The sequence below is a fragment of the Oncorhynchus kisutch genome, unplaced genomic scaffold (genome assembly GCF_002021735.2).
Source record: "Oncorhynchus kisutch isolate 150728-3 unplaced genomic scaffold, Okis_V2 scaffold925, whole genome shotgun sequence".
In the NCBI taxonomy this organism is placed as follows: domain Eukaryota; kingdom Metazoa; phylum Chordata; class Actinopteri; order Salmoniformes; family Salmonidae; genus Oncorhynchus; species Oncorhynchus kisutch.
This window is the reverse complement of record NW_022262870.1, coordinates 73,252-100,492: the sequence shown is the minus strand read 5'-3', so window position 1 is coordinate 100,492 and position 27,241 is coordinate 73,252. Positions and strand designations below refer to the sequence as shown.

At 40.3% G+C, this 27,241-nt stretch overlaps 1 protein-coding gene across 12 annotated transcripts in view; it reads left to right on the top strand.

Annotated features, from left to right (window-relative positions):
• Nucleotides 1-26,525, top strand: part of LOC109876386 (troponin T, fast skeletal muscle isoforms) — a 33,642-nt gene extending 7,117 nt beyond the window's left edge. Inside the window, exons 4-16 of one of the 12 annotated variants that reach the window (XM_031817047.1) lie at nt 2,439-2,447; nt 3,937-4,056; nt 10,736-10,753; nt 11,187-11,207; nt 12,102-12,120; nt 12,520-12,559; nt 12,701-12,817; nt 13,534-13,611; nt 14,946-15,059; nt 16,004-16,116; nt 16,340-16,430; nt 18,510-18,550; nt 26,091-26,525. In XM_031817047.1, the coding sequence (XP_031672907.1) occupies nt 2,439-2,447; nt 3,937-4,056; nt 10,736-10,753; nt 11,187-11,207; nt 12,102-12,120; nt 12,520-12,559; nt 12,701-12,817; nt 13,534-13,611; nt 14,946-15,059; nt 16,004-16,116; nt 16,340-16,430; nt 18,510-18,550; nt 26,091-26,127 (818 nt within the window). In that variant the 3' untranslated portion in view covers nt 26,128-26,525. Of the gene's footprint in view, nt 1-2,438; nt 2,448-3,933; nt 4,057-10,735; nt 10,754-11,186; nt 11,208-12,101; nt 12,121-12,519; nt 12,560-12,700; nt 12,818-13,533; nt 13,612-14,945; nt 15,060-16,003; nt 16,117-16,339; nt 16,431-18,509; nt 18,551-26,090 lie in introns of all 12 variants that reach the window. The other 11 variants (XM_031817046.1, XM_031817049.1, XM_031817048.1 and 8 more) reach the window with 11 other exon arrangements.
• The last annotated feature ends 716 nt before the right edge of the window (nt 26,526-27,241 follow it).

The following is a 27,241-nucleotide window of genomic DNA, read 5'->3' as shown; positions in this document are numbered from 1 at the left end:
TTAGATTTGAGTTTCAGGTACATATTGTCAGGCAATGGGGTCCGCAATACAGGCCCATTCATTCTGGCAAATTGTCTTTTACCTTTGAAGGCCCATTGAGCTCAGCATTTATTTCTGACAATTATCTTTTGCCATTTTGTCATTAATCCTGAAAGTATGTCAACATCATGTGCTGTGTTCCGTCCTCCTAGACTGGACCCAGCCCTAGATGATGGTATACTGTCCTCCTAGACAGGACACAGCCCTAGATGATGGTATACTGTCCTCCTAGACAGGACACAGCCCTAGATGATGGTATACTGTCCTCCTAGACAGGACACAGCCCTAGATGTTGGTATACTGTCCTCCTAGACTGGACACAGCCCTAGTAGATGGTATACTGTCCTCCTAGACTGAACCCAGCCCTAGATGATGGTATACTGTCCTCCTAGACTGGACCCAGCCCTAGATGATGGTATACTGTCCTCCTAGACTGGACCCAGCCCTAGATGATGGTATACTGTCCTCCTAGACTGGACCCAGCCCTAGATGATGGTATACTGTCCTGTCCTCCTAGACTGGATACAGCCCTAGTAGATGGTATACTGTCCTCCTAGAATGGACCCAGCCCTAGATGATGGTATACTGTCCTGTCCTCCTAGACTGGATACAGCCCTAGTAGATGGTATCCTGTCCTCCTAGACTGGACCCAGGCCTAGTAGATGGTATACTGTCCTCCTAGACTGGACACAGGCCTAGATGATGGTATACTGTCCTCCTAGACAGGACACAGCCCTAGATGATGGTATACTGTCCTGTCCTCCTAGACTGGACACAGCCCTAGATGATGGTATACTGTCCTGTCCTCCTAGACAGGACACAGCCCTAGATGATGGGATACTGTCCTCCTAGACTGGATACAGCCCTAGATGATGGTATACTGTCCTGTCCTCCTAGACAGGACACAGCCCTAGATGATGGTATACTGTCCTCCTAGACAGGACACAGCCCTAGATGATGGTATACTGTCCTGTCCTCCTAGACTGGACACAGCCCTAGTAGATCGTATACTGTCCTCCTAGACTGGATACAACCCTAGATGATGGTATACTGTCCTCCTAGACTGGATACAGCCCTAGATGATGGTATACTATCCTGTCCTCCTAGACTGGACACAGCCCTAGATGATGGTATACTGTCCTCCTAGACAGGACACAGCCCTAGATGATGGTATACTGTCCTCCTAGACTGGACACAGCCCTAGTAGATGGTATACTGTCCTCCTAGACAGGACACAGCCCTAGATGATGGGATACAGTCCTCCTAGGCTGGACCCAGCCCTAGATGATGGTATACTGTCCTCCTAGACTGGACACAGCCCTAGATGATGGAATACAGTCCTCCTAGACTGGATACAGCCCTAGATGATGGTATACTGTCCTCCTAGACTGGACACAGCCCTAGATGTTGGTATACTGTTGTGTCCTCCTAGACTGGACACAACCCTAGATGATGGGATACTGTCCTGTCCTCCTAGACTGGATACAGCCCTAGATGATGGGATACTGTCCTGTCCTCCTAGACTGGATACAACCCTAGATGAGCCTTCAAGTGATGATGTGTTATTATTCAGAGAATGCAAATTATATACGCATGGGTTTGAATAAATGTTTTTTGTCAAACTCACAAATAGAGTGTAATTTATGCAGTCATGGAGGATATTATATAGTATGTATGATCAGCATGATTCTGACTTGACCTGGGACAAGGCTATAGACTCCTATAGAGCCATGTCTCAAGTCAAGGATTGGACCAATTTATGAACTAAGAAATGTCTCCTATAGAGCAATGTCTCAGGGCAAGGATTGGACCAATTTATGAACTAAGAAACGTCTCCTATAGAGCAATGTCTCAGGGCAAGGATTGGACCAATTTATGAACTAAGAAATGTCTCCTATAGAGCAATGTCTCAGGGCAAGGATTGGACCAATTTATGATCTGATAAATGTCTCCTATAGAGCAATGTCTCAGGTCAAGGATTGGACCAATTTATGATCTGATAAATGTCTCCTATAGAGCCACGTCTCAGGTCAAGGATTGGACCAATTTATGATCTGATAAATGTCTCCTATAGAGCAATGTCTCAGGTCAAGGATTGGACCAATTTATGAACTAAGAAATGTCTCCTATAGAGCAATGTCTCAGGGCAAGGATTGGACCAATTTATGAACTAAGAAATGTCTCCTATAGAGCCATGTCTCAGGTCAAGGATTGGACCAATTTATGGACTAAGAAATGTCTCCTATAGAGCCACGTCTCAGGTCAAGGATTGGACCAATTTATGATCTGATAAATGTCTCCTATAGAGCCACGTCTCAGGTCAAGGATTGGACCAATTTATGATCTGATAAATGACATGTGTTTTTTGTTTCACCATATTTCTTTTGCGGAAACTGAAGACGAGGAAGGTAAAAAAAACAACAACAACAACAGACAATTCGGTTTCCATGGCGTTTCCACTCTTACTAATTTGTCGACTCTTACCCTTAATCTGAAATGTGTTTGACAACGCCTGCTTTGCGAGTCTTTTTAACAGATTATTTGTGTGACTGGATATTTTATGACTAATTAACATCCGCTTTGGCTTCCCTTCATATATCTGTAATGTGGAGCTCAGAAACATCTGCACTGGAAAGCTTTGTATGAAGTCAGATTCACACAACATTACTCATCTCATATGCATATACTGTATTTTATACCATCTATTGCATCTTGCCTATGCCGCACAGCCATCACTCTTCCATATACATATATATATCTGTATATATGTCATTCACCCCTTTAGATGTGTGTGTATTAGGTAGTTGTTGGGGAATTGTTAGATGACTTGTTAGATATTACTGCACTGTCGGAACTAGAAGCACAAGCATTTCGCTACACTCGCATTAACATCTGCTAACCATGTGTATGTGACCAATAACATCTGCTAAGCATGTGTATGTGACCAATAACATCTGCTAACCATGTGTATGTGACCATTAACATCTACTAACAATGTGTATGTGACCAATAACATTTGATTTGATTCGTGTCTGTTTTCACACAACGAAGCAAAGATTGAACATGGACTCAGACCTTCAGTGGTGCGCTCTGCTTCTCTTTCGTAACTTAGCAACCACAATGACATGACAGTATGCAGCCACACATAATGATACCCGTACAGCCTTCCCTGTGTACCAGTTCATCAGGTGGAATTGAAATACTTATTGCTTTGTTTGTCTGGTGATCAACTGAATTCCCTAGATAATAAAGTCTGTCATTGTTGATCAAGCGTTTGTAAAAAAATATATAATTTTTAAAAAAACTCACAAAATCCCTGCTTGCTTATCATTTATCATCATTACGTTTGTTTTATCTGCGCTTAATCACGTTTGATTTATCAAACGGCTTGTCAAACACTTCTTAAGGGTGACTGTTTTAACTTTGTGACTTTTTAGTGATTAGAGAAAACGTAAAAAATTATGAAAAATGTTTTTTTGGGGTCATGTGACACGTTTTCAAACTCAGGTATCTCCGGTATGCAGAAAACCATCAATCATTCATAACGTATCATTTCACTTCATCTTATTAACGCCATCTACCCATCTTTTTCCATTCCTCTTTCCACTCTTCTCTCATTCCTCTTTCCTCTCTTCTCTCATTCCTCTCTTTCTGTTCTTCTCAGCAACACTGCTCACTGCACACACTCCAGCAGGACAGTACTGTCCTCTCCTCTCTTCTCTCATCCCTCCTTCTTAAAACTGAAGTAATCTCATTTCATCCTACAACCCTAACCAGATTCTCTCTCCTCCTCCTCCTTATACGCGTTCATCAACAAATATCTAACCTCTCTCCGAAACCCTTCCTCCCCCTGGTTTCCCACTGCATGCTGGGTGCTCTGCTGCGTGTCCCAAGAAGAGGTAGTAGAAGTAGAGGTAGCCCCCGAGGCAGCCCCAGAGGAGGAGGTAGAGGAAGAGGAGGTAGAGGAGGAGGCAGAACCCGAGCCTGAGCCTGAGCCTGAGGTTGTAGAGGAGGAAGGTATGTGGCGTAGCTTATTCATTCATCCTTCCCCCGTGCAACCACACCTGTCCCCCAGGTAGACATAGATGAGACCTACTAATATAGTATATAGTCCCTCCTGATAGTGTCCCCCCCCCCCCCATCTCCACCTCAAACCCCTGAGGCACTAATGTTAACTGTTGAGCTACTGGAGGTGCCTCCTCTTCATAACTGCCCTCCATGAAGAAAGCATACTTCTATCGTCTACATCAGAGGTGTCAAACATACTGGATCCCCTGTGAGCTGATTCATGGGAGTGGTTTGAGTACTGGGGGGGGGGGGGGGGTACTGAACATGGCCCACAGGGCAAAATTTGTTTGACACCCCTGGTCTACGTACTGTATATGCATAGTCTACTATGTACTGTATATTAGTACTGTATATCAATAGTCTACTATGTACTGTATATTAGTACTGTATATCCATAGTCTACTATGTACTGTATATTAGTACTGTATATCAATAGTCTACTATGTACTGTATATTAGTACTGTATATCCATAGTCTACTATGTACTGTATATTAGTACTGTATATCCATAGTCTACTATGTGTATCAGTACTGTATATCCATAGTCTACTATGTGTATCAGTACTGTATATCCATAGTCTACTATGTGTATCAGTACTGTATATCCATAGTCTACTATGTACTGTATATTAGTACTGTATATCCATAGTATACTATGTGTATTAGTATTGTGTATCCATAGTGCGGTATGCATATTGGTACTGTATACCTATAGTCTAGTATGTGTATTTGTTATAGCTACAGTACTTTCTCAAGCACGCCACTGCCTCACTGAATGGCTTCAGCTGCTTCCTCTCAAACTGCTTCTTTAATATCACCGATCATGATCAATCCCAAATCCACCAATCTGAGATGTGCCTAGACGGTAGTAGGAGCTAGGGGTTAATGAGGATGAAATCTGAAATGTGCCTAGATGGTGGTAGGAGCTAGAGGTTTTGAGGATGAGATCTGAAACATGCCTAGACAGTGGTAGCAGCTAGGGGTTAATGAGGATGAGATCTGATATGTGCCTAGACGGTGGTAGGAGCTAGGGGTTAATAAGGATGAGATCTGAAATGTGCCTAGATGGTGGTAGGAGCTAGAGGTTTTGAGGATGAGATCTGAAACATGCCTAGACAGTGGTAGCAGCTAGTGGTTAATGAGGATGAGATCTGATATGTGCCTAGATGGTGGTAGGAGCTAGGGGTTAATGAGGATGAGATCTGAGATGTGCCTAGACAGGTGGTAGGAGCTAGGGGTTAATGATGAATGTGGTGTTAGATGTGCCTAGACAGGTGGTAGGAGCTAGGGGTTAATCAGGAATGTGGTGTTAGATGTGCCTAGACAGTGGTAGGAGCTAGGGGTTAATGAGGAATGTGGTGTTAGATGCTGCAGATGCATTGGGCTTGTGGATTAATATATACAGTGCCTTGCGAAAGTATTCGGCCCCCTTGAACTTTGCGACCTTTTGCCACATTTCAGGTTTCAAACAAAAAGATATAAAACTGTATTTTTTTGTGAAGAATCAACAACAAGTGGGACACAATCATGAAGTGGAACAACATTTATTGGATATTTCAAAAAAAAATTACAAATCAAAAACTGAAAAATTGGGTGTGCAAAATTATTCAGCCCCTTTACTTTCAGTGCAGCAAACTCTCTCCAGAAGTTCAGTGAGGATCTCTGAATGATCCAATGTTGACCTAAATGACTAATGATGATAAATACAATCCACCTGTGTGTAATCAAGTCTCCGTATAAATGCACCTGCACTGTGATAGTCTCAGAGGTCCGTTAAAAGCGCAGAGAGCATCATGAAGAAGAAGGAACACACCAGGCAGGTCCGAGATACTGTTGTGAAGAAGTTTAAAGCCGGATTTGGATACAAAAAGATTTCCCAAGCTTTTAACATCCCAAGGAGCACTGTGCAAGCGATAATATTGAAATGGAAGGAGTATTAGACCACTGCAAATCTACCAAGACCTGGCCGTCCCTCTAAACTTTCAGCTCATACAAGGAGAAGACTGATCAGAGATGCAGCCAAGAGGCCCATGATCACTCTGGATGAACTGCAGAGATCTACAGCTGAGGTGGTAGACTCTGTCCATAGGACAACAATCAGTCGTATATTGCACAAATCTGGCCTTTATGGAAGAGTGGCAAGAAGAAAGCCATTTCTTAAAGATATCCATAAAAAGTGTCGTTTAAAGTTTGCCACAAGCCACCTGGGAGACACACCAAACATGTGGAAGAAGGTGCTCTGGTCAGATGAAACCAAAATTGAACTTTTTGGCAACAATGCAAAATGTTATGTTTGGCGTAAAATCAACACAGCTCATCACCCTGAACACACATCCCCACTGTCAAACATGGTGGTGGCAGCATCATGGTTTTGTCTTGCTTTTCTTCAGCAGGGACAGGGAAGATGGTTAAAATTGATGGGACTATGGATGGAGCCAAATACAGGACCATTCTGGAAGAAAACCTGATGGAGTCTGCAAAAGACCTGAGACTGGGACTGAGATTTGTCTTCCAACAAGACAATGATCCAAAACATAAAGCAAAATCTACAATGGAATGGTTCAAAAATAAACATATCCAGGTGTTAGAATGGCCAAGTCAAAGTCCAGACCTGAATCTAATCGAGAATCTGTGGAAAGAACTGAAAACTGCTGTTCACAAATGCTCTCCATCCAACCTCACTGAGCTCGAGCTGTTTTGCAAGGAGGAATGGGAAAAAATTTCAGTCTCTCGATGTGCAAAGCTGATAGAGACATACCCCAAGCGACTTACAGCTGTAATCGCAGCAAAAGGTGGCGCTTTGAAATATCCAATAAATGTCGTTCCACCTCATGATTGTGTCCCACTTGTTGTTGATTCTTCACAAAAAAATACAGTTTTATATATTTTTGTTTGAAGCCTGAAATGTGGCAAAAGGTTGAAAAGTTCAAGGGGGCCGAATACTTTCACAAGGCACTGTACTATAGCCCTACCTGGGAATATTTACTAAACTAGTAAGGGTGCTAGAAACTAAAGCTAAACCAACGACTGCTATCTTCCATTCTTACTATAACACCTCATCGGGAGCTGCTTCTCCCAGAATGCAACTGGAGAAAAGATAATGAGCCCTTGATTTTGTAGTGCTCTAAACTTTCTGTATATGATGGGAATGTATTCGAACCTGGAAGTTGCTTTCTAGAAATGTTTTGAATATGGCAAAAGGATGAAAATGCTCAATGGAAGAAAGGAAGGTTCCATCATAAGTACCTGATTATTATATTTTAATCCTGCTCCACTGTAACGGGATTATTATCTTTCAATCCTGCTCCAAAATAACCTGATTATTATATTTTAATCCTGCTCCAAAATAACCGGATTATTATATTTTAATCCTGCTCCAAAATAACCAGATTATTATATTTTAATCCTGCTCCACTGTAACGGGATTATTATCTTTCAATCCTGCTCCAAAATAACCTGATTATTATATTTTAATCCTGCTCCAAAATAACCGGATTATTATATTTTAATCCTGCTCCAAAATAACCAGATTATTATATTTTAATCCTGCTCCACTGTAACGGGATTATTATATTTCAATCCTGCTCCAAAATAACCGGATTATTATATTTTAATCCTGCTCCAAAATAACCTGATTATTATATTTTAATCCTGCTCCACTGTAACGGGATTATTATATTTAAATCCTGCTCCAAAATAACCTGATTGTTATATTTAAATCCTGCTCCAAAATAACCTGATTGTTATATTTAAATCCTGCTCCAAAATAACCTGATTGTTATATTTAAATCCTGCTCCAAAATAACCTGATTGTTATATTTAAATCCTGCTCCAAAATAACCTGATTGTTATATTTAAATCCTGCTCCAAAATAACCTGATTGTTATATTTAAATCCTGCTCCAAAATAACCTGATTGTTATATTTTAATCCTGCTCCAAAATAACCTGATTGTTATATTTAAATCCTGCTCCAAAATAACCTGATTGTTATATTTAAATCCTGCTCCAAAATAACCTGATTGTTATATTTTAATCCTGCTCCAAAATAACCTGATTATTATATTTAAATCCTGCTCCAAAATAACCTGATTATTATATTTAAATCCTGCTCCAAAATAACCTGATTGCTATATTTAAATCCTGCTCCAAAATAACCTGATTGTTATATTTTAATCCTGCTCCAAAATAACCGGATTATTATATTTAAATCCTGCTCCAAAATAACCGGATTATTATATTTAAATCCTGCTCCAAAATAACCTGATTGTTATATTTTAATCCTGCTCCAAAATAACCTGGTTGTTATATTTAAATCCTGCTCCAAAATAACCTGATTGTTATATTTTAATCCTGCTCCAAAATAACCTGATTGTTATATTTAAATCCTGCTCCAAAATAACCAGATTGTTATATTTTAATCCTGCTCCAAAATAACCTGATTGTTATATTTTAATCCTGCTCCAAAATAACCTGATTGTTATATTTTAATCCTGCTCCAAAATAACCTGATTGTTATATTTTAATCCTGCTCCAAAATAACCGGATTATTATATTTAAATCCTGCTCCAAAATAACCTGATTGTTATATTTAAATCCTGCTCCAAAATAACCGGATTATTCTATTTTAATCCTGCTCCAAAATAACCTGATTGTTATATTTTAATCCTGCTCCAAAATAACCTGATTGTTATATTTAAACCCTGCTCCAAAAGAACCTGATTGTTATATTTTAATCCTGCTCCAAAATAACCTGATTATTATATTTTAATCCTGCTCCAAAATAACCTGATTATTATATTTAATCCTGCTCCAAAATAACCTGATTGTTATATTTTAATCCTGCTCCAAAATAACCTGATTATTGTATGTAAATCCTGCTCCAAAATAACCTGATTGTTATATTTAAATCCTGCTCCAAAATAACCTGATTGTTATATTTAAATCCTGCTCCAAAATAACCTGATTGTTATATTTTAATCCTGCTCCAAAATAACCTGATTGTTATATTTAAATCCTGCTCCAAAATAACCTGATTGTTATATTTTAATCCTGCTCCAAAATAACCTGATTGTTATATTTTAATCCTGCTCCAAAATAACCGGATTATTATATTTAAATCCTGCTCCAAAATAACCTGATTGTTATATTTAAATCCTGCTCCAAAATAACCTGATTGTTATATTTAAATCCTGCTCCAAAATAACCTGATTGTTATATTTTAATCCTGCTCCAAAATAACCTGATTGTTATATTTAAATCCTGCTCCAAAATAACCAGATTGTTATATTTTAATCCTGCTCCAAAATAACCTGATTGTTATATTTTAATCCTGCTCCAAAATAACCTGATTGTTATATTTTAATCCTGCTCCAAAATAACCTGATTGTTATATTTTAATCCTGCTCCAAAATAACCGGATTATTATATTTAAATCCTGCTCCAAAATAACCTGATTGTTATATTTAAATCCTGCTCCAAAATAACCGGATTATTCTATTTTAATCCTGCTCCAAAATAACCTGATTGTTATATTTTAATCCTGCTCCAAAATAACCTGATTGTTATATTTAAACCCTGCTCCAAAAGAACCTGATTGTTATATTTTAATCCTGCTCCAAAATAACCTGATTATTATATTTTAATCCTGCTCCAAAATAACCTGATTATTATATTTAATCCTGCTCCAAAATAACCTGATTGTTATATTTTAATCCTGCTCCAAAATAACCTGATTATTGTATTTAAATCCTGCTCCAAAATAACCTGATTGTTATATTTTTATCCTGCTCCAAAATAACCTGATTATTATATTTAAATCCTGCTCCAAAATAACCTGATTGTTATATTTAAATCCTGCTCCAAAATAACCTGATTGTTATATTTAAATCCTGCTCCAAAATAACCTGATTGTTATATTTAAATCCTGCTCCAAAATAACCTGATTGTTATATTTAAATCCTGCTCCAAAATAGCCTTTATGTGGATTAAGGTCTTTTTTTCATCCATGCCCACCTCTGTTACTCTTCCTCAATGGTCCTAATTTCACCATTACAGAGATGATGTTGAGGAAGGTGGTCCCTGATTCATTGAACCTGGTTTATACCTGTGTTTTCATTACCGTAACGGTACGGATGAAGGATGACGTTTCCTCATATCAAGGATCTTTCTATGCCCCGTATAAAGGAATGACCGTTAACAACTTGTTTATCTCTCACATTGGGGTGTTATTTAATATAATACTGTATATCAATTATTTATTGTTATAGTTCATATTCATATTTACCTGTTTTCTTGAAGTGTACTTCTGGCCACATTTACTGTAATGTATGGTGTATAAACAGCTGGTTATAAACACCTCAATTTGGGTGAGTGAATGTTCTGCAGAGCTGTGCCTAGTCAACTGAATGTGTACTGAATGTGCTAGCAGGCACCAGGGTTGTAAACTTCTGGGAACTTCTGGGAATTTCCAGTTTTCTTCTTCAGAAATCCCATTGGAAGATTTCTGGAACTTTCCAGGAACTTTGCAACCCTAGCAGGCACCGACAGCTTGTCCTGAGCTTATGTACAGTATATATCACTAATCATGATATCTATTCTGCTCTTGCTTTGGATGTTTGCTGCATGCAGAGGCCTATGAAGAGGAAGGTATGTGTATTCAAGTTCTTAAAGTTGTATGTGTACTTCTGATTGGACAGACTGCACTGGGTCTCCTCTCCCAGTTCAGGAGGTTAACGCTATCGCAAGCCTGGAGAAAGAGACCCTGTCCATGAGTCCACGTGCTCCAGTAGCAAAACACTGCCCAAATTTAAGTCTCCTGCTAAATATCTTTTCCCCTATACTCGCAACAAATTAATGAAAGTTAAAGGCCTGAGTAAATCTCGGGAACCAAGAACCAAATCTCACGTGAATAGTTTGTCACGCGAAACTACGGCCTGAGTGGCCTGTATGAGAAATGACAGCAAACAGACCTGTTGTGACAGCGTGAGAAAGGGTGACGGAATATGAAATGCTGCAGTGACTCCTATGTTCATGTCTGCTCTGTCTGCTTCTCTTCCTGCATGACATTCTGCCAAACCAGTCGAGGAAGGAGAACAAGATGGTACTTTGTATTTCTCTTGACTGCTAGAGTGTTGCTGTTGCTTTTTGCTTGTGGTTTCTACCTGTTTGAGTGTGAAAGTCAAGCCAAAATCTAATCACAATGGCAACGATGTTTTCGGTACTTATTGACAATTCATTGTAATTTCCGATTTTAATCAATATTTCTATCACCAACTTGACTTTTGGAATAGAATTAGCATGTATTATCCAAGTACAGAATTCAGTCTTGGATTGTAGAAAGAGTCTAATTCTGACAATGAAGTAGTTCTAATGAAGAAGAATAAAAGAGAATGGAATGTAGAAAGAGTCTAATTCTGACAATGAAGTAGTTCTAATGAAGAAGAATAAAAGAGAATGGAATGTAGAAAGAGTCTAATTCTGACAATGAAGTAGTTCTAATGAAGAAGAATAAAAGAGAATGGAATGTAGAAAGAGTCTAATTCTGACAATGAAGTAGTTCTAATGAAGAAGAATAAAAGAGAATGGAAGTCATAAATAGCATAGAGATCCTACAGAGTGAATAGTAAAGTATTACTCTTGTCTTACTCATCCTTTACAAGCACCGACACTGTACATATCTGTTATTATACATGTTAAACAGCTGTTTTTCACTAACACCAAATTAATATCGTGAAATTGAAAGTAAAACCTACAAACGGTTTACTTTTCCTATTATAATATTAATGAGTTATTATTTTTTCTAAGTTAATTAAAGTAGCCTGAAACTGCGGCCCAGAGATGTAACACGAAGTGTGTCCCACACGGATATGTCCCCTTGATTAACTGAACCTCCATTTTGGGTCTGTTGGGTCTTGAGATCTTTGTCACTGGTTTGTGATACCTCTAACACTGTAATATATTCTTCCCCCACGTTTACCATGTTCTTACCGAACAGAGGAGAAGCCCAAGTTCAAGTGAGTACAACTTCTATCCAACATTCATGTCAAACCAACCAATTCAAGCTGTGTATGTGTGTTCATCAGGGTTGGTATCAAGTCAATCCATTCAGGAAGTAAACTGAAATTACAATTACAATTGTCCTAATTGGAAGAAAAAAAACAAGTGAAGGAGGAATTGAACGAATTGGAATTCGCTAGAATTTCAGTTTACTTGGTGAATTGACTGAATTGAAACTGATTTTTAACCGGAAGTCCAGAACCCTGACTTCCACATGTTTGTAACCCTGTAGCTTGTATGCTAAATGTTTTATAAGGGCAGAACCAACAGTGGCAGCTCCAGAACCAGGTGAATTTTGCTGAGTTGTCCTAAAAGCATTAGATATAACTTACGTGGCACCTTTTGACATTCCATAGAGTCCCTAAGGTCCCTGATGGCGAGAAGGTGGACTTTGACGTAAGTACACTATAAATCGTTTATCCTAAATCCTGTTTCCTGAACTAAAACATCCTTGGCCAAAAGAAAGCAACCGTTTAGGTCTGGTACAGTGATACATCACTTGAGGTCATCTCTCTCTAACTTTTGTTGTTTTAACAGGACCTCCATAAGAAGCGTCAGAACAAAGACCTGATTGAGCTGCAGGGGCTGATCGACGTCCATTTTGAGAACAGGAAGAAGGAGGAGGAGGAGCTTATCGCCCTCAAGTCCAGAATTGTGAGCTGTTATTACCTCTCCTTTACAACTGTAAACACAGGTGTACATACCAGGGTCTGGGAGTCAAATCCATTTCAATTGCGGACCATTCAGGAAGTACTCTGCAATTACAACTACAATTCTTCTTCTACTCTTTTCAATTGGGAACATTTGGAATTGGAGTTGTAATTTGGTTAACGTTCTGAATTGCCTGGAATTGAAATGGCATTGACCTTAACCCTGGTAGAACCAGGTATAAATTCAGGAGTAGAAACTATGCTTGACTTGCGGAATGGAGCCCAAACTGATACATAGGTCGATGTTGAACTTCTAGAACTTAATTCCAATCCTTTAGCCCAAGTAACAAGGCTACAGTAAACCATGTGTTCTGGTGGCCTAACAACCTATCTCTTAGCCCAAGTAACAAGGCTACAGTCAACCATGTGTTCTGGTGGCCTAACGACCTATCTCTTAGCCCAAGTAACAAGGCTACAGTAAACCATGTGTTCTGGTGGCCTAACAACCTATCTCTTAGCCCAAGTAACAAGGCTACAGTAAACCATGTGTTCTGGTGGCCTAACAACCTATCTCTTAGCCCAAGTAACAAGGCTACAGTCAACCATGTGTTCTGGTGGCCTAACAACCTATCTCTTAGCCCAAGTAACAAGGCTACAGTCAACCATGTGTTCTGGTGTCAGACCGGTAAACAACTGTGTCTGTGGTTCTATTCCTCTCAGGAGAAACGCAGGTCAGAGAGGGCTGAGATCCAGAGGGTACGCACTGAGAAGGACAAGGAACGCCAGGCCAGACGTGAGGTCTGTATAGCCTAAACTCTGCAGGCAAACACATGAATTCAACATGTACTTTAAGTTGTTGTTGTTTTTTACCAACATGTGGCTGCTTAACGTGGGTGTTGTGGTTGCTTAACGTGGGTGTTGTGGTTGCTTAACGTGGGTGTTGTTGTTGCTTAACGTGGGTGTTGTTGTTACTTAACGTGGGTGTTGTGGTTGCTTAACGTGGGTGTTGTTGTTGCTTAACGTGGGTGTTGTGGTTGCTTAACGTGGGTGTTGTTGTTGCTTAACGTGGGTGTTGTTGTTGCTTAACGTGGGTGTTGTTGTTGCTTAACGTGGGTGTTGTGGTTGCTTAACGTGGGTGTTGTTGTTGCTTAACGTGGGTGTTGTGGTTGCTTAACGTGGGTGTTGTTGTTGCTTAACGTGGGTGTTGTGGTTGCTTAACGTGGGTGTTGTGGTTGCTTAACGTGGGTGTTGTTGTTGCTTAACGTGGGTGTTGTGGTTGCTTAATGTGGGTGTTGTTATTGCTTAACGTGGGTGTTGTTGTTGCTTAACGTGGGTGTTGTGGTTGCTTAACGTGGGTGTTGTGGTTGCTTAACGTGGGTGTTGTGCTTGCTTAACGTGGGTGTTGTGCTTGCTTAACGTGGGTGTTGTGGTTACTTAACGTGGGTGTTGTGGGTGTTGTGGTTACTTAACGTGGGTGTTGTGGTTGCTTAATGTGGGTGTTGTGGTTGCTTAATGTGGGTGTTGTGGTTGCTCACTGTGGGTGTTGTGGTTGCTTAACGTGGGTGTTGTTGTTGCTTAATGTGGGTGTTGTTGTTGCTTCACGTGGGTGTTGTGGTTACTTAACGTGGGTGTTGTGGGTGTTGTGGTTACTTAACGTGGGTGTTGTTGTTGCTTAATGTGGGTGTTGTTGCTTCACGTGGGTGTTGTGGTTGCTTAACGTGGGTGTTGTTGTTACTTAACGTGGGTGTTGTGGGTGTTGTGGTTACTTAACGTGGGTGTTGTGGTTGCTTAATGTGGGTGTTGTGGTTGCTTAATGTGGGTGTTGTGGTTGCTTACTGTGGGTGTTGTGGTTGCTTAACGTGGGTGTTGTTGTTGCTTAATGTGGGTGTTGTTGTTGCTTCACGTGGGTGTTGTGGTTACTTAACGTGGGTGTTGTGGGTGTTGTGGTTACTTAACGTGGGTGTTGTTGTTGCTTAATGTGGGTGTTGTTGCTTCACGTGGGTGTTGTGGTTGCTTAACGTGGGTGTTGTTGTTGCTTAACGTGGGTGTTGTGGTTACTTAACGTGGGTGTTGTGGTTACTTAACGTGGGTGTTGTGGTTACTTAACATGGCTGTTGTGGTTGCTTGTACAGGAGGAGAGACTGAAGAAGGAGGAGATGGATCAAAGGAGAAAGGCTGATGATGACGCTAAGAAGAAGTCAGCTCTGACCAACATGGGCTCCAGCTATAGCAGCTCACTGCAGAAGGTCAGGTGACCTCCACACACACCACGCTAAACACAAATCCAGGGCCTCTCAAAATGCTCCTCGTTTCCTACTTATTATTTGATTTAACAAGTCAGTTAATTAAGAGCAAATTCTTATTTACAATGATTGCCCACCCAGGCCAAACCATAACCCGGATGACACTGGAGCCTATTGTACGCCGCCCTATGGGACTTCCAATCACGGCCAGTTCTGAAACAGCCTGGAATTGAACCAGGGTCTGTAGTGATGGCTGAGATGCAGTGCCTTAGACCGCTGCGCCATTCGGGAGTCCACTACCTTGTTCCCTACATATAGAGTGTACCACCTCGTTCCCTACATATAGAGTGTACTTCTTTGGAAAACATAGACCTATCTTCATCACAGCCAACCTGGTCTTCTGGAAACATGTTTTAAGGTTTAATTAGTGGATGCTTCAGTCCTAGTTGGTTCCATGAAACGACACGCATCATATAACAACGTAACAGGATTGGAAGATAATGAGAGAGAGAGATGTCACATGATTGATGTTACAGATTGTTTGTCATTAAGAACTGTAGCTATGAACCTCTTGTTCAACACAGACCTAGACAAAATCTGAAATGGCCCCACCCTTATTTCCCATTGCCTGACGACTCATCCTGAATTTAATTACGTTGTTCTATCGATCGCCCCATTCACCTGTCTGAACCTGCCGTACTAGAAGTCGTTTGTGCTGACGTCAAACATGACGCGATTCATTTATCCGTGTAGGCCAGCTCTGTCCCAACCCATCGGTTTCTGGGACCAATCAGAACGGGTCAGAATGTGTTCGCTTCTCAAAGAGATCCAGAAGAAACATTAGTGGCCGTGGCGTTGGGCCTGTGTGATGTGGATGGGCAGCCAGGCTATATTCCCTATGTGTGTGTGTCTCTGAACCTGTTGCCGTTGCTCTGTCACCACCCCAGGCCGACACTAAGAGAGGAGGTAAGAAGCAGACTGAGAGAGAGAAGAAGAAGAAGATCCTAGCGGAGCGACGCAAACCTCTCAACATCGACCATCTGAACGAGGACAAGCTAAAGTAAAATATGACTTTTGGTGGGAGCGTGGATATATTTGTTTCTGTGTTAGTCAAAAGAGGCAGAGTCCTGAACCTGAGCCCTTTGACATAGTCGTAGAGGAACTAGAATATTCCTTGTAGACATCTCTAAACTATGACAATACTACCTTTCGCTGTTGTCATTTTCAGATCACAGAAATGTGCCGTTTTTGAGCCAACCTCCTGAATATGTTGTCCTTTGCAGGGACAAGGCCAAGGATCTATGGGAGTGGATGCACCTACTGGAGTCTGAGAAGTATGAGCACATTGAGAAACTCAAGAGGCAGAAGTATGAGGTGAGTGATTTTAAACATTTACATTTTTTATGTGCTTCTTCCATAGAGATACTATTCAAAATGACCGTTATTATACATTAGGGTTGGAGTCAATTCACTTTTCAATTAAGTATTTTTTTAATACAATAAAAAACTATATATATATAGTATATATACACATAATTTGAAGGGGCAATCTGTAGTAGATACATAAACTACGTGGCCAAAAGTATGTGGACACCTGCTCGTCGAACATCTCATTCCAAAATCATGGGCTCCAAAATATGGAGTTGGTCCCTGCCCTTTGATGCTATAGCAGCCTCCACTCTTCTGGGAAGGCTTTCCACTAAATGTTGGAACATTGCTGCGGGGACTTGCTTACATTCAGTCACAAGAGCATTAGTGAGGTCGGGCACTGATGTTGGGCGATTAGGCCTGGCCCACAGTCAGCGTTTTAATTAATCCCCAAAGGTGTTCGATGGGGTTGAGGTCAGGGCTCTGTGCAGGCCAGTCAAGTTCTTCCACACCGAGTGGAGTACACTTTGTTATTGTCATAATAATTAGAATAATTATAGTTTAAATGGTTATAGTCTAAATGTACTTTTGAATTCAGACAATTCAGGAAGTAAATTGAAATAAAAGTGGCAATCAGCAATTGAAACAATAACAAAGTGCCGCTCCCGCCCCTGTTTTGGTAAAAACCTGTGCTATTGTGCTCTTATATATTTTATTGACTACTGATTTATAGTCAGAGGGTAAGCGTTTTCTCTCATTCTGTAAGGAAGGACTTGCCGGTTGTCGTTCAGACAGAAGGCAACTGGTTTATAATCAGAGGGTAAGCGTTTTCTCTCATTCTGTAAGGAAGGACTTGCCGGTTGTCGTTCAGACAGAAGGCAACTGGTTTATAATCAGAGGGTAAGCGTTTTCTCTCATTCTGTAAGGAAGGACTTGCCGGTTGTCGTTCAGACAGAAGGCAACTGGTTTATAATCAGAGGGTAAGCGTTTTCTCTCATTCTGTAAGGAAGGACCTGACAGTTGTCTTTCAGACAGAGGGCAATGCTGAAAACCATGTTTCAGGCAAAAAAACTAGTTATTATTACAATGATCAACTTTGTGCACACACAGGCTAATTATACATTTAGGGTCAGTTTCCCAGACAAGTGTAACTGAAGATTCTCAATTGATCTGGATTTTTATACCAGGACTAGGCTTAATTTGTGTCTGGTAAACCAGCCCTTACTGTTACTTCAGTGGTAGGTAGATTCACCAGATGGTGAGACAAAGGGGTTTCCTTACTGTTACATCAGTGGTAGGTAGATTCACCAGATGGTGAGACAAAGGGGTTTTCTTACTGTTACATCAGTGGTAGGTAGATTCACCAGATGTTGAGACAAAGGGGTTTCCTTACTGTTACATCAGTGGTAGGTAGATTCACCAGATGTTGAGACAAAGGGGTTTCCTTACTGTTACATCAGTGGTAGGTAGATTCACCAGATGTTGAGACAAAGGTGTTTTAAGCCATTTGTTTAAACTTTATTTGACTCGGCAGGTCAGTTAAGAACAAATTCTTATTTTCAATGACGACCTAGAAACAGTGGGTTAACTGCCGTGTTCAGGGGCAGAACGACCGATTTTTACCTTGTCAGCTCGGGGATTTGATCTTGCAACCTTTCGGTTACTGGTCCAACACTTTAATTGGGGAGGAAATTGTGGTAATTGCTGGAGTAGGATGGTTGGATTGGAATCAAATACATTGATCACACGTGTTTGATGCCATTTCATTCGCTCCTTTCCGGTCATTATTAGTGTGAGCCGTCCTCCCCTCCTGTGATTTAATGACATCAGATCAACTACAAACCCTTGTGAAGATATTGACTGTGCCGATCCAGACACTAGTCCACTAGTGCTGTAGTGGGTATGTGTGTCGGTGAGAGTAGTCTTGGTTTCGCACCTCAGCCCAACAGGTCGTTCCAACAGGACTGCTGCTGTCTCTTTAAAGGCGACGCTAATGACCCAGAGGTCATGGGTCAAATGTAACGCCCACTGGCAACCTCCCTGCTGCTTCTGATTGGTTTAAACACGCTCATGTGTCGTTTTCAGGTCATCTCTCTCAGAAATCGTATTGATGAGCTTCAGAAACAGTAAGTACTGCCTCCCACTCCCTCAGAATTCCTTCCTCTCCCAGTCATTGTCTGCCTCCCTGTTGGAACCCTATTCCGAATATAGTGCACTAATTTTGACCAGGCCCCATAGGGTTCTAGAAAGTAGTGCACTATGTAGTGAATAGGGTGCCATTTTGGGACAAAACCCACTCTCTTCACTCCTCAGAGACAGTATGATACTCTGATCTGATGCATGTCCTAATAATGACAGGCATTGTCATAACACTTTAATTCTGGTCAGAGTTATTTTTTTAAAACATTTATTTAACTAGGCAAGTCAGTTAAGAACAAATTCTTATTTTCAATGACGGCCTAGAAACAGTGGGTTAACTGCCTTGTTCAGGGGCAGCCCAATGCTACTAGCCCAATGCTCTAACCACTAGGCTACCTGCTGGTTACTAGCCCAACGCTCTAACCACTAGGCTACCTGCTGGTTACTAGTCCAACGCTCTAACCACTAGGCTACCTGCTGGTTACTAGTCCAACACTCTAACCACTAGGCTACCTGCTGGTTACTAGTCCAACACTCTAACCACTAGTCTACCTGCTGGTTACTAGTCCAACGCTCTAACCACTAGGCTACCTGCTGGTTACTAGCCCAACACTCTAACCACTAGGCTACCTGCTGGTTACTAGTCCAACGCTCTAACCACTAGGCTACCTGCTGGTTACTAGTCCAACACTCTAACCACTAGTCTACCTGCTGGTTACTAGTCCAACGCTCTAACCACTAGGCTACCTGCTGGTTACTAGTCCAACGCTCTAACCACTCTACCCTGCCGCCCCGTATAACGAGGGCTTGACAAAGAGTTGTGTTGGTCAACTATATACGGCTCACTTCTGCAACACTAAGGCACGACCGTTGTACTAAGAAGCACACAAAATGTCCCTGGAACAGGTTTACAAGGCGGACATTTTGTTTTTGCAAAAAAATGGTAGGCCGTTGCAAAACACGGAAGTGTCGTGCGTAGTAAAAACAATAAAATAATTCCATTGCTGAACCCCTGAAACACCATCCACCTTACGAGACTAGCCAATAATGAGTGACTTGTCTCGACCGTACCACAGGAGAGGTTTTCAACAACATTTCTCTCTGGCCGTTCCATCAAATGATCATCATCATGTGATACAACAGTGAGAAGCACTGTAACGTCCACATCAGAACCCTAGTTCTATAGAGTATGGCTCTGTGTTGTTGTCCATGTACTGTAAGGGCTGCTTCAGAGGCAAAGGAAGTGAGGTCAACGCTATAATATGTCAATAGGAAGTGAGTCTCAACGCCATAATATGTCAATAGGAAGTGCGTCTCAACACTATAATATGTCAATAGGAAGTGAGTCTCAACACTATAATATGTCAATAGGAAGTGAGTCTCAACACTATAATATGTCAATAGGAAGTGAGTCTCAACACTATAATATGTCAACAGGAAGTGAGTCTCAAAACCATAATATGTCAATAGGAAGTGAGTTTCAACACTATAATATGTCAATAGGAAGTGAGTCTCAACGCTATAATATGTCAATAGGAAGTGAGTCTCAACGCTATAATATGTCAATAGGAAGTGAGGTCAACGCTATATTATGTCAATAGGAAGTGAGTCTCAACGCCATAATATGTCAATAGGAAGTGAGATCAACACTATAATATGTCAATAGGAAGTGAGTCTCAACACTATAATATGTCAATAGGAAGTGAGATCAACACTATAATATGTCAATAGGAAGTGAGTCTCAACACTATAATATGTCAATAGGAAGTGAGATCAACACTATAATATGTCAATAGGAAGTGAGTCTCAACACTATAATATGTCAATAGGAAGTGAGATCAACACTATAATATGTCAATAGGAAGTGAGTCTCAACACTATAATATGTCAATAGGAAGTGAGATCAACACTATAATATGTCAATAGGAAGTGAGTCTCAACACTATAATATGTCAATAGGAAGTGAGGTCAACGCTATAATATGTCAATAGGAAGTGAGATCAACACTATAATATGTCAATAGGAAGTGAGTCTCAACACTATAATATGTCAACAGGAAGTGAGTCTCAAAACTATAATATGTCGATAGGAAGTGAGTCTCAACACTATAATATGTCAATAGGAAGTGAGTCTCAACACCATAATATGTCAAGAGGAAGTGAGATCAACACTATAATATGTCAATAGGAAGTGAGTCTCAACACTATAATATGTCAATAGGAAGTGAGTCTCAACACTATAATATGTCAACAGGAAGTGAGTCTCAACACCATAATATGTCAACAGGAAGTACTTTAACCACACCATCCCCAGCTACTGGATGTACTCGTGAAGTGTTGAACATTTCACCACTTGCTCTTTAATTGGTCCAAGTATTCTTCAAGATTGATCAAAAGGGAACAAATTGCTCTTAACATTGGCCTACCAAACATTGTAGCCCACATTCATTTATTGTCTTAACTTCTTTGCTATCTGTCTGTCTGAGTCTGGGTGGATGAGTCTTTCTGTCTGAGTCTGGGTGGATGAGTCTTTCTGTCTGAGTCTGTGTGGATGAGTCTTTCTGTCTGAGTCTGTGTGGATGAGTCTTTCTGTCTGAGTCTGGGTGGATGAGTCTTTCTGTCTGAGTCTGTGTGGATGAGTCTTTCTGTCTGAGTCTGGGTGGATGAGTCTTTCTGTCTGAGTCTGGGTGGATGAGTCTTTCTGTCTGAGTCTGTGTGGATGAGTCTTTCTGTCTGAGTCTGGGTGGATGAGTATTTCTGTCTGAGTCTGGGTGGATGAGTCTTTCTGTCTGAGTCTGGGTGGATGAGTCTTTCTGTCTGAGTCTGGGTGGATGAGTCTTTCTGTCTGAATCTGGGTGGATGAGTCTTTCTGTCTGAATCTGGGTGGATGAGTCTTTCTGTCTGAGTCTGGGTGGATGAGTATTTCTGTCTGAGTCTGGGTGGATGAGTCTTTCTGTCTGAGTCTGGGTGGATGAGTCTTTCTGTCTGAGTCTGGGTGGATGAGTCTTTCTGTCTGAGTCTGGGTGGATGAGTCTTTCTGTCTGAGTCTGGGTGGATGAGTCTTTCTGTCTGAATCTGGGTGGATGAGTCTTTCTGTCTGAATCTGGGTGGATGAGTCTTTCTGTCTGAGTCTGTGTGGATGAGTCTTTCTGTCTGAGTCTGGGTGGATGAGTCTTTCTGTCTGAGTCTGTGTGGATGAGTCTTTCTGTCTGAGTCTGGGTGGATGAGTCTTTCTGTCTGAGTCTGGGTGGATGAGTCTTTCTGTCTGAGTCTGTGTGGATGAGTCTTTCTGTCTGAGTCTGGGTGGATGAGTATTTCTGTCTGAGTCTGGGTGGATGAGTCTTTCTGTCTGAGTCTGGGTGGATGAGTCTTTCTGTCTGAGTCTGGGTGGATGAGTCTTTCTGTCTGAATCTGGGTGGATGAGTCTTTCTGTCTGAATCTGGGTGGATGAGTCTTTCTGTCTGAGTCTGGGTGGATGAGTATTTCTGTCTGAGTCTGGGTGGATGAGTCTTTCTGTCTGAGTCTGGGTGGATGAGTCTTTCTGTCTGAGTCTGGGTGGATGAGTCTTTCTGTCTGAGTCTGGGTGGATGAGTCTTTCTGTCTGAGTCTGGGTGGATGAGTCTTTCTGTCTGAATCTGGGTGGATGAGTCTTTCTGTCTGAATCTGGGTGGATGAGTCTTTCTGTCTGAGTCTGGGTGGATGAGTCTTTCTGTCTGAGTCTGGGTGGATGAGTCATTCTGTCTGAGTCTGGGTGGATGAGTCATTCTGTCTGAGTCTGGGTGGATGAGTCTTTCTGTCTGAGTCTGGGTGGATGAGTCACGTGTGGAGAACTTTCATTCTTCAAGGATGACAAATAATTTACTTCTAGTATTACTGTATATGGTTCTCTCCCTGAGCTGGTTTGTCTCGATGGGACACTTTAAATATCTATAGTTTGCCATCTGATATAACAGAGGTAAGTATGGCATTAGCTTGACATTGTATTGCAGCATGGTCAGGCAACTACATCTAAATGTGTGAGTGTGACTAAAACTAGCTAACACTGGTCAAAATGACATCCTACTGTGTTTTACAATAGCAAACTGAACACGACATCTACTGTGTTTTACAATAGTATACTGAACACAACATCTACTGTGTTTTACAATAGTATACTGAACACGACATCTACTGTGTTTAACAATAGCAAACTGAGCACGACATCTACTGTGTTTTACAATAGTATACTGAACACGACATCTACTGTGTTTAACAATAGCAAACTGAACACAACATCTACTGTGTTTTCCAATAGTACACTGAACACGACATCTACTGTGTTTTACAATAGTAAACTGAACACGACATCTACTGTGTTTTACAATAGCAAACTGAACACGACATCTACTGTGTTTAACAATAGCAAACTGAACACGACATCTACTGTGTTTAACAATAACAAACTGAACACGACATCTACTGTGTTTTACAATAACAAACTGAACACGACATCTACTGTGTTTAACAATAGCAAACTGAACACGACATCTACTGTGTTTTACAATAGCAAACTGAACACGACATCTACTGTGTTTAACAATAGCAAACTGAGCACGACATCTACTGTGTTTTACAATAGCAAACTGAACACGACATCTACTGTGTTTAACAATAGCAAACTGAGCACGACATCTACTGTGTTTTACAATAGCAAACTGAACACGACATCTACTGTGTTTAACAATAGCAAACTGAACACGACATCTACTGTGTTTTACAATAACAAACTGAACACGACATCTACTGTGTTTTACAATAGCAAACTGAACACGACATCTACTGTGTTTTACAATAGCAAACTGAACACGACATCTACTGTGTTTTACAATAACAAACTGAACACGACATCTACTGTGTTTTACAATAGCAAACTGAACACGACATCTACTGTGTTTAACAATAGCAAACTGAACACGACATCTACTGTGTTTTACAATAACAAACTGAACACGACATCTACTGTGTTTTACAATAGCAAACTGAACACGACATCTACTGTGTTTTACAATAGCAAACTGAACACGACATCTACTGTGTTTAACAATAGTATACTGAACACGACATCTACTGTGTTTAACAATAACAAACTGAACACGACATCTACTGTGTTTAACAATAGCAAACTGAACACGACATCTACTGTGTTTAACAATAGCAAACTGAACACGACATCTACTGTGTTTAACAATAGCAAACTGAACACGACATCTACTGTGTTTAACAATAGCAAACTGAACACGACATCTACTGTGTTTAACAATAGCAAACTGAACATAACATCTACTGTGTTTAACAATAGCAAACTGAACACGACATCTACTGTGTTTAACAATAGCAAACTGAACACGACATCTACTGTGTTTTACAATAGCAAACTGAACACGACATCTACTGTGTTTTACAATAGCAAACTGAACACGACATCTACTGTGTTTAACAATAGCAAACTGAACACGACATCTACTGTGTTTTACAATAGCAAACTGAACACGACATCTACTGTGTTTTACAATAGCAAACTGAACACGACATCTACTGTGTTTAACAATAGCAAACTGAACACGACATCTACTGTGTTTAACAATAGCAAACTGAACACGACATCTACTGTGTTTAACAATAGTAAACTGAACACGACATCTACTGTGTTTAACAATAGCAAACTGAACACGACATCTACTGTGTTTAACAATAGTAAACTGAACACGACATCTACTGTGTTTAACAATAACAAACTGAACATAACATCTACTGTGTTTTACAATAGCAAACTGAACACGACATCTACTGTGTTTAACAATAGCAAACTGAACACGACATCTACTGTGTTTAACAATAACAAACTGAACATAACATCTACTGTGTTTTACAATAGCAAACTGAACACGACATCTACTGTGTTTAACAATAACAAACTGAACATAACATCTACTGTGTTTAACAATAGCAAACTGAACATAACATCTACTGTGTTCAACAATAGCAAACTGAACACGACATCTACTGTGTTCAACAATAGCAAACTGAACACAACATCTACTGTGTTTAACAATAGTATAGTGAACACGACATCTACTGTGTTTTACAATAGTATACTGAACACGACATCTACTGTGTTTAACAATAGTATACTGAACACAACATCTACTGTGTTTTACAATAACAAACTGAACACGACGTCTACTGTGTTTTACAATAGCAAACTGAACACGACATCTACTGTGTTTAACAATAACAAACTGAACACGACATCTACTGTGTTTAACAATAGCAAACTGAACACGACATCTACTGTGTTTAAAAATAGCAAACTGAACACGACATCTACTGTGTTCAACAATAGCAAACTGAACATAACATCTACTGTGTTTAACAATAGCAAACTGAACACGACATCTACTGTGTTTTACAATAACAAACTGAACATAACATCTACTGTGTTTAACAATAGCAAACTGAACATAACATCTACTGTGTTTTACAATAGCAAATTGAACACGACATCTACTGTGTTTTACAATAGCAAACTGAACACGACATCTACTGTGTTTTACAATAGTATACTGAACACGACATCTACTGTGTTTAACAATAGCAAACTGAACACGACATCTACTGTGTTTTACAATAGCAAACTGAACACGACATCTACTGTGTTTTACAATAACAAACTGAACACGACATCTACTGTGTTTTACAATAGCAAACTGAACACAACATCTACTGTGTTTAACAATAGCATACTGAACACGACATCTACTGTGTTTAACAATAGCAAACTGAACATAACATCTACTGTGTTTTACAATAGCAAACTGAACATAACATCTACTGTGTTTTACAATAGCAAACTGAACACGACATCTACTGTGTTTTACAATAGCAAACTGAACATAACATCTACTGTGTTTTACAATAACAAACTGAACACGACATCTACTGTGTTTAACAATAGCAAACTGAACACGACATCTACTGTGTTTAACAATAGCAAACTGAACATAACATCTACTGTGTTTAACAATAGCAAACTGAACACGACATCTACTGTGTTTAACAATAGCAAACTGAACATAACATCTACTGTGTTTAACAATAGCAAACTGAACATAACACTCTTTCTGGGATAGCTTAAAGATAGTCCAACATTTTGAACCAATAATCAAATCAAACAGAACTTTTCCCCCCTTGTATGATAGAGGCTTCTTTTAAAATACGATTTACTCTCACGGTAGTAATAACGTTGTAAAAAACAGTGCCTCCTGACCTCAGAATTAATGTTGGGCCCATAGACTATTTTGGATATTGTTATTTACACGTGGTATGTTATCCTAAACATGTACATAAATCATGCATTATAACTATGGTTCACCAATGGGACTATGTCATTGGCTGCTGTTTAAAGCCAATGCTTGACACTAGAGGGCATTACCTACATAACAGAACAGGACGACCCCTGACGTGTGTTTGCACTGTTGACGCATTGCAGCAGCAAGAAGGGAGCCGCAGCCCGCCGCAGAAAGTAAACTGCGCCGAACTCAGAGGCCGCAGCACCGGCGTGCGTCCGCCATGCTGCCCACTTCTGTACCGGCAGGGACAACTGCCTCTGCCTCTGCCCGCAACAGCCATCCAGACCCCGGCTAGACCCACGTCATGGAACCGACGAGATACACTGGATGTCCTACGGTCTGCTTTCGTGATATGTGAATTATGTTGTCACAGTCGCATTCTTCTCATGTCCTGTTCTCTCACAGAGGACTGTTGTTAGGTTCTCATGTCCTGTCCTCTCACAGCGGACTGTTAGGTTCTCATGTCAGCAGTCTCACAGCGGACTGTTGTTAAGTTCTCATGTCCTGTCCTCTCACAGCGGACTGTTAGGTTCTCATCGTATTTTTTTTGTAAATAAAAAAAGAGTGACGCTTCATGTGTGTGTGTTGCTGTTGTGTGTTAACTGTTTTCTCAGCACAATAAAACACATTTTATTTACTTTAACATCGCGCAATACAGTTTGGCTGGACCTACTCTTGTGAGGCGACAGTAGCCTAACTCTGGTGGGTTTACAAGTCTTCCATAATTTCAAATAATACATATTTTTTCTAGAATCCAGATATCCAAAATCAATATGTAGCCTATTGATAATTTCTCTATGAGAATTTGTAAGATCCCTCACTGTAGGCTATCTGTAAAATCATAAACCTAGATTTAATTACACCGGAAATTGTAAAAATACGAATGTTTTTTTAAAAAGTAGACTTATTCGATAGACCTAACAGCGAAACATGTCAAAGAGAAAATACACTTTAGCTAAATGTCATCATGTATTCCATAAAAACGAATAAAATTTTTGAATCTATCCAACTTCTGAAAATCCCCCAAAATGTGATAGCTTTCGTTTAATGTAACATTAAACATTTAAATAATTTAGCAGAAGCTCATTTCGGAGTTTGAATGTCGGAGTTTGAACCAGCTGTCTTTCAGTTACTGGTCCAACGCTCTTAACCCTCCTGTTGTGTTCGTTTCATGTTAATTCATTCTGTGTTCCGGGTTGAAAATGACCGCCCCATTATAGCTGATTATAAATCCATAATAATCGATATTTTATCACCTAATGTTGTGTTAGATCTTTTTATCAACTTAAGT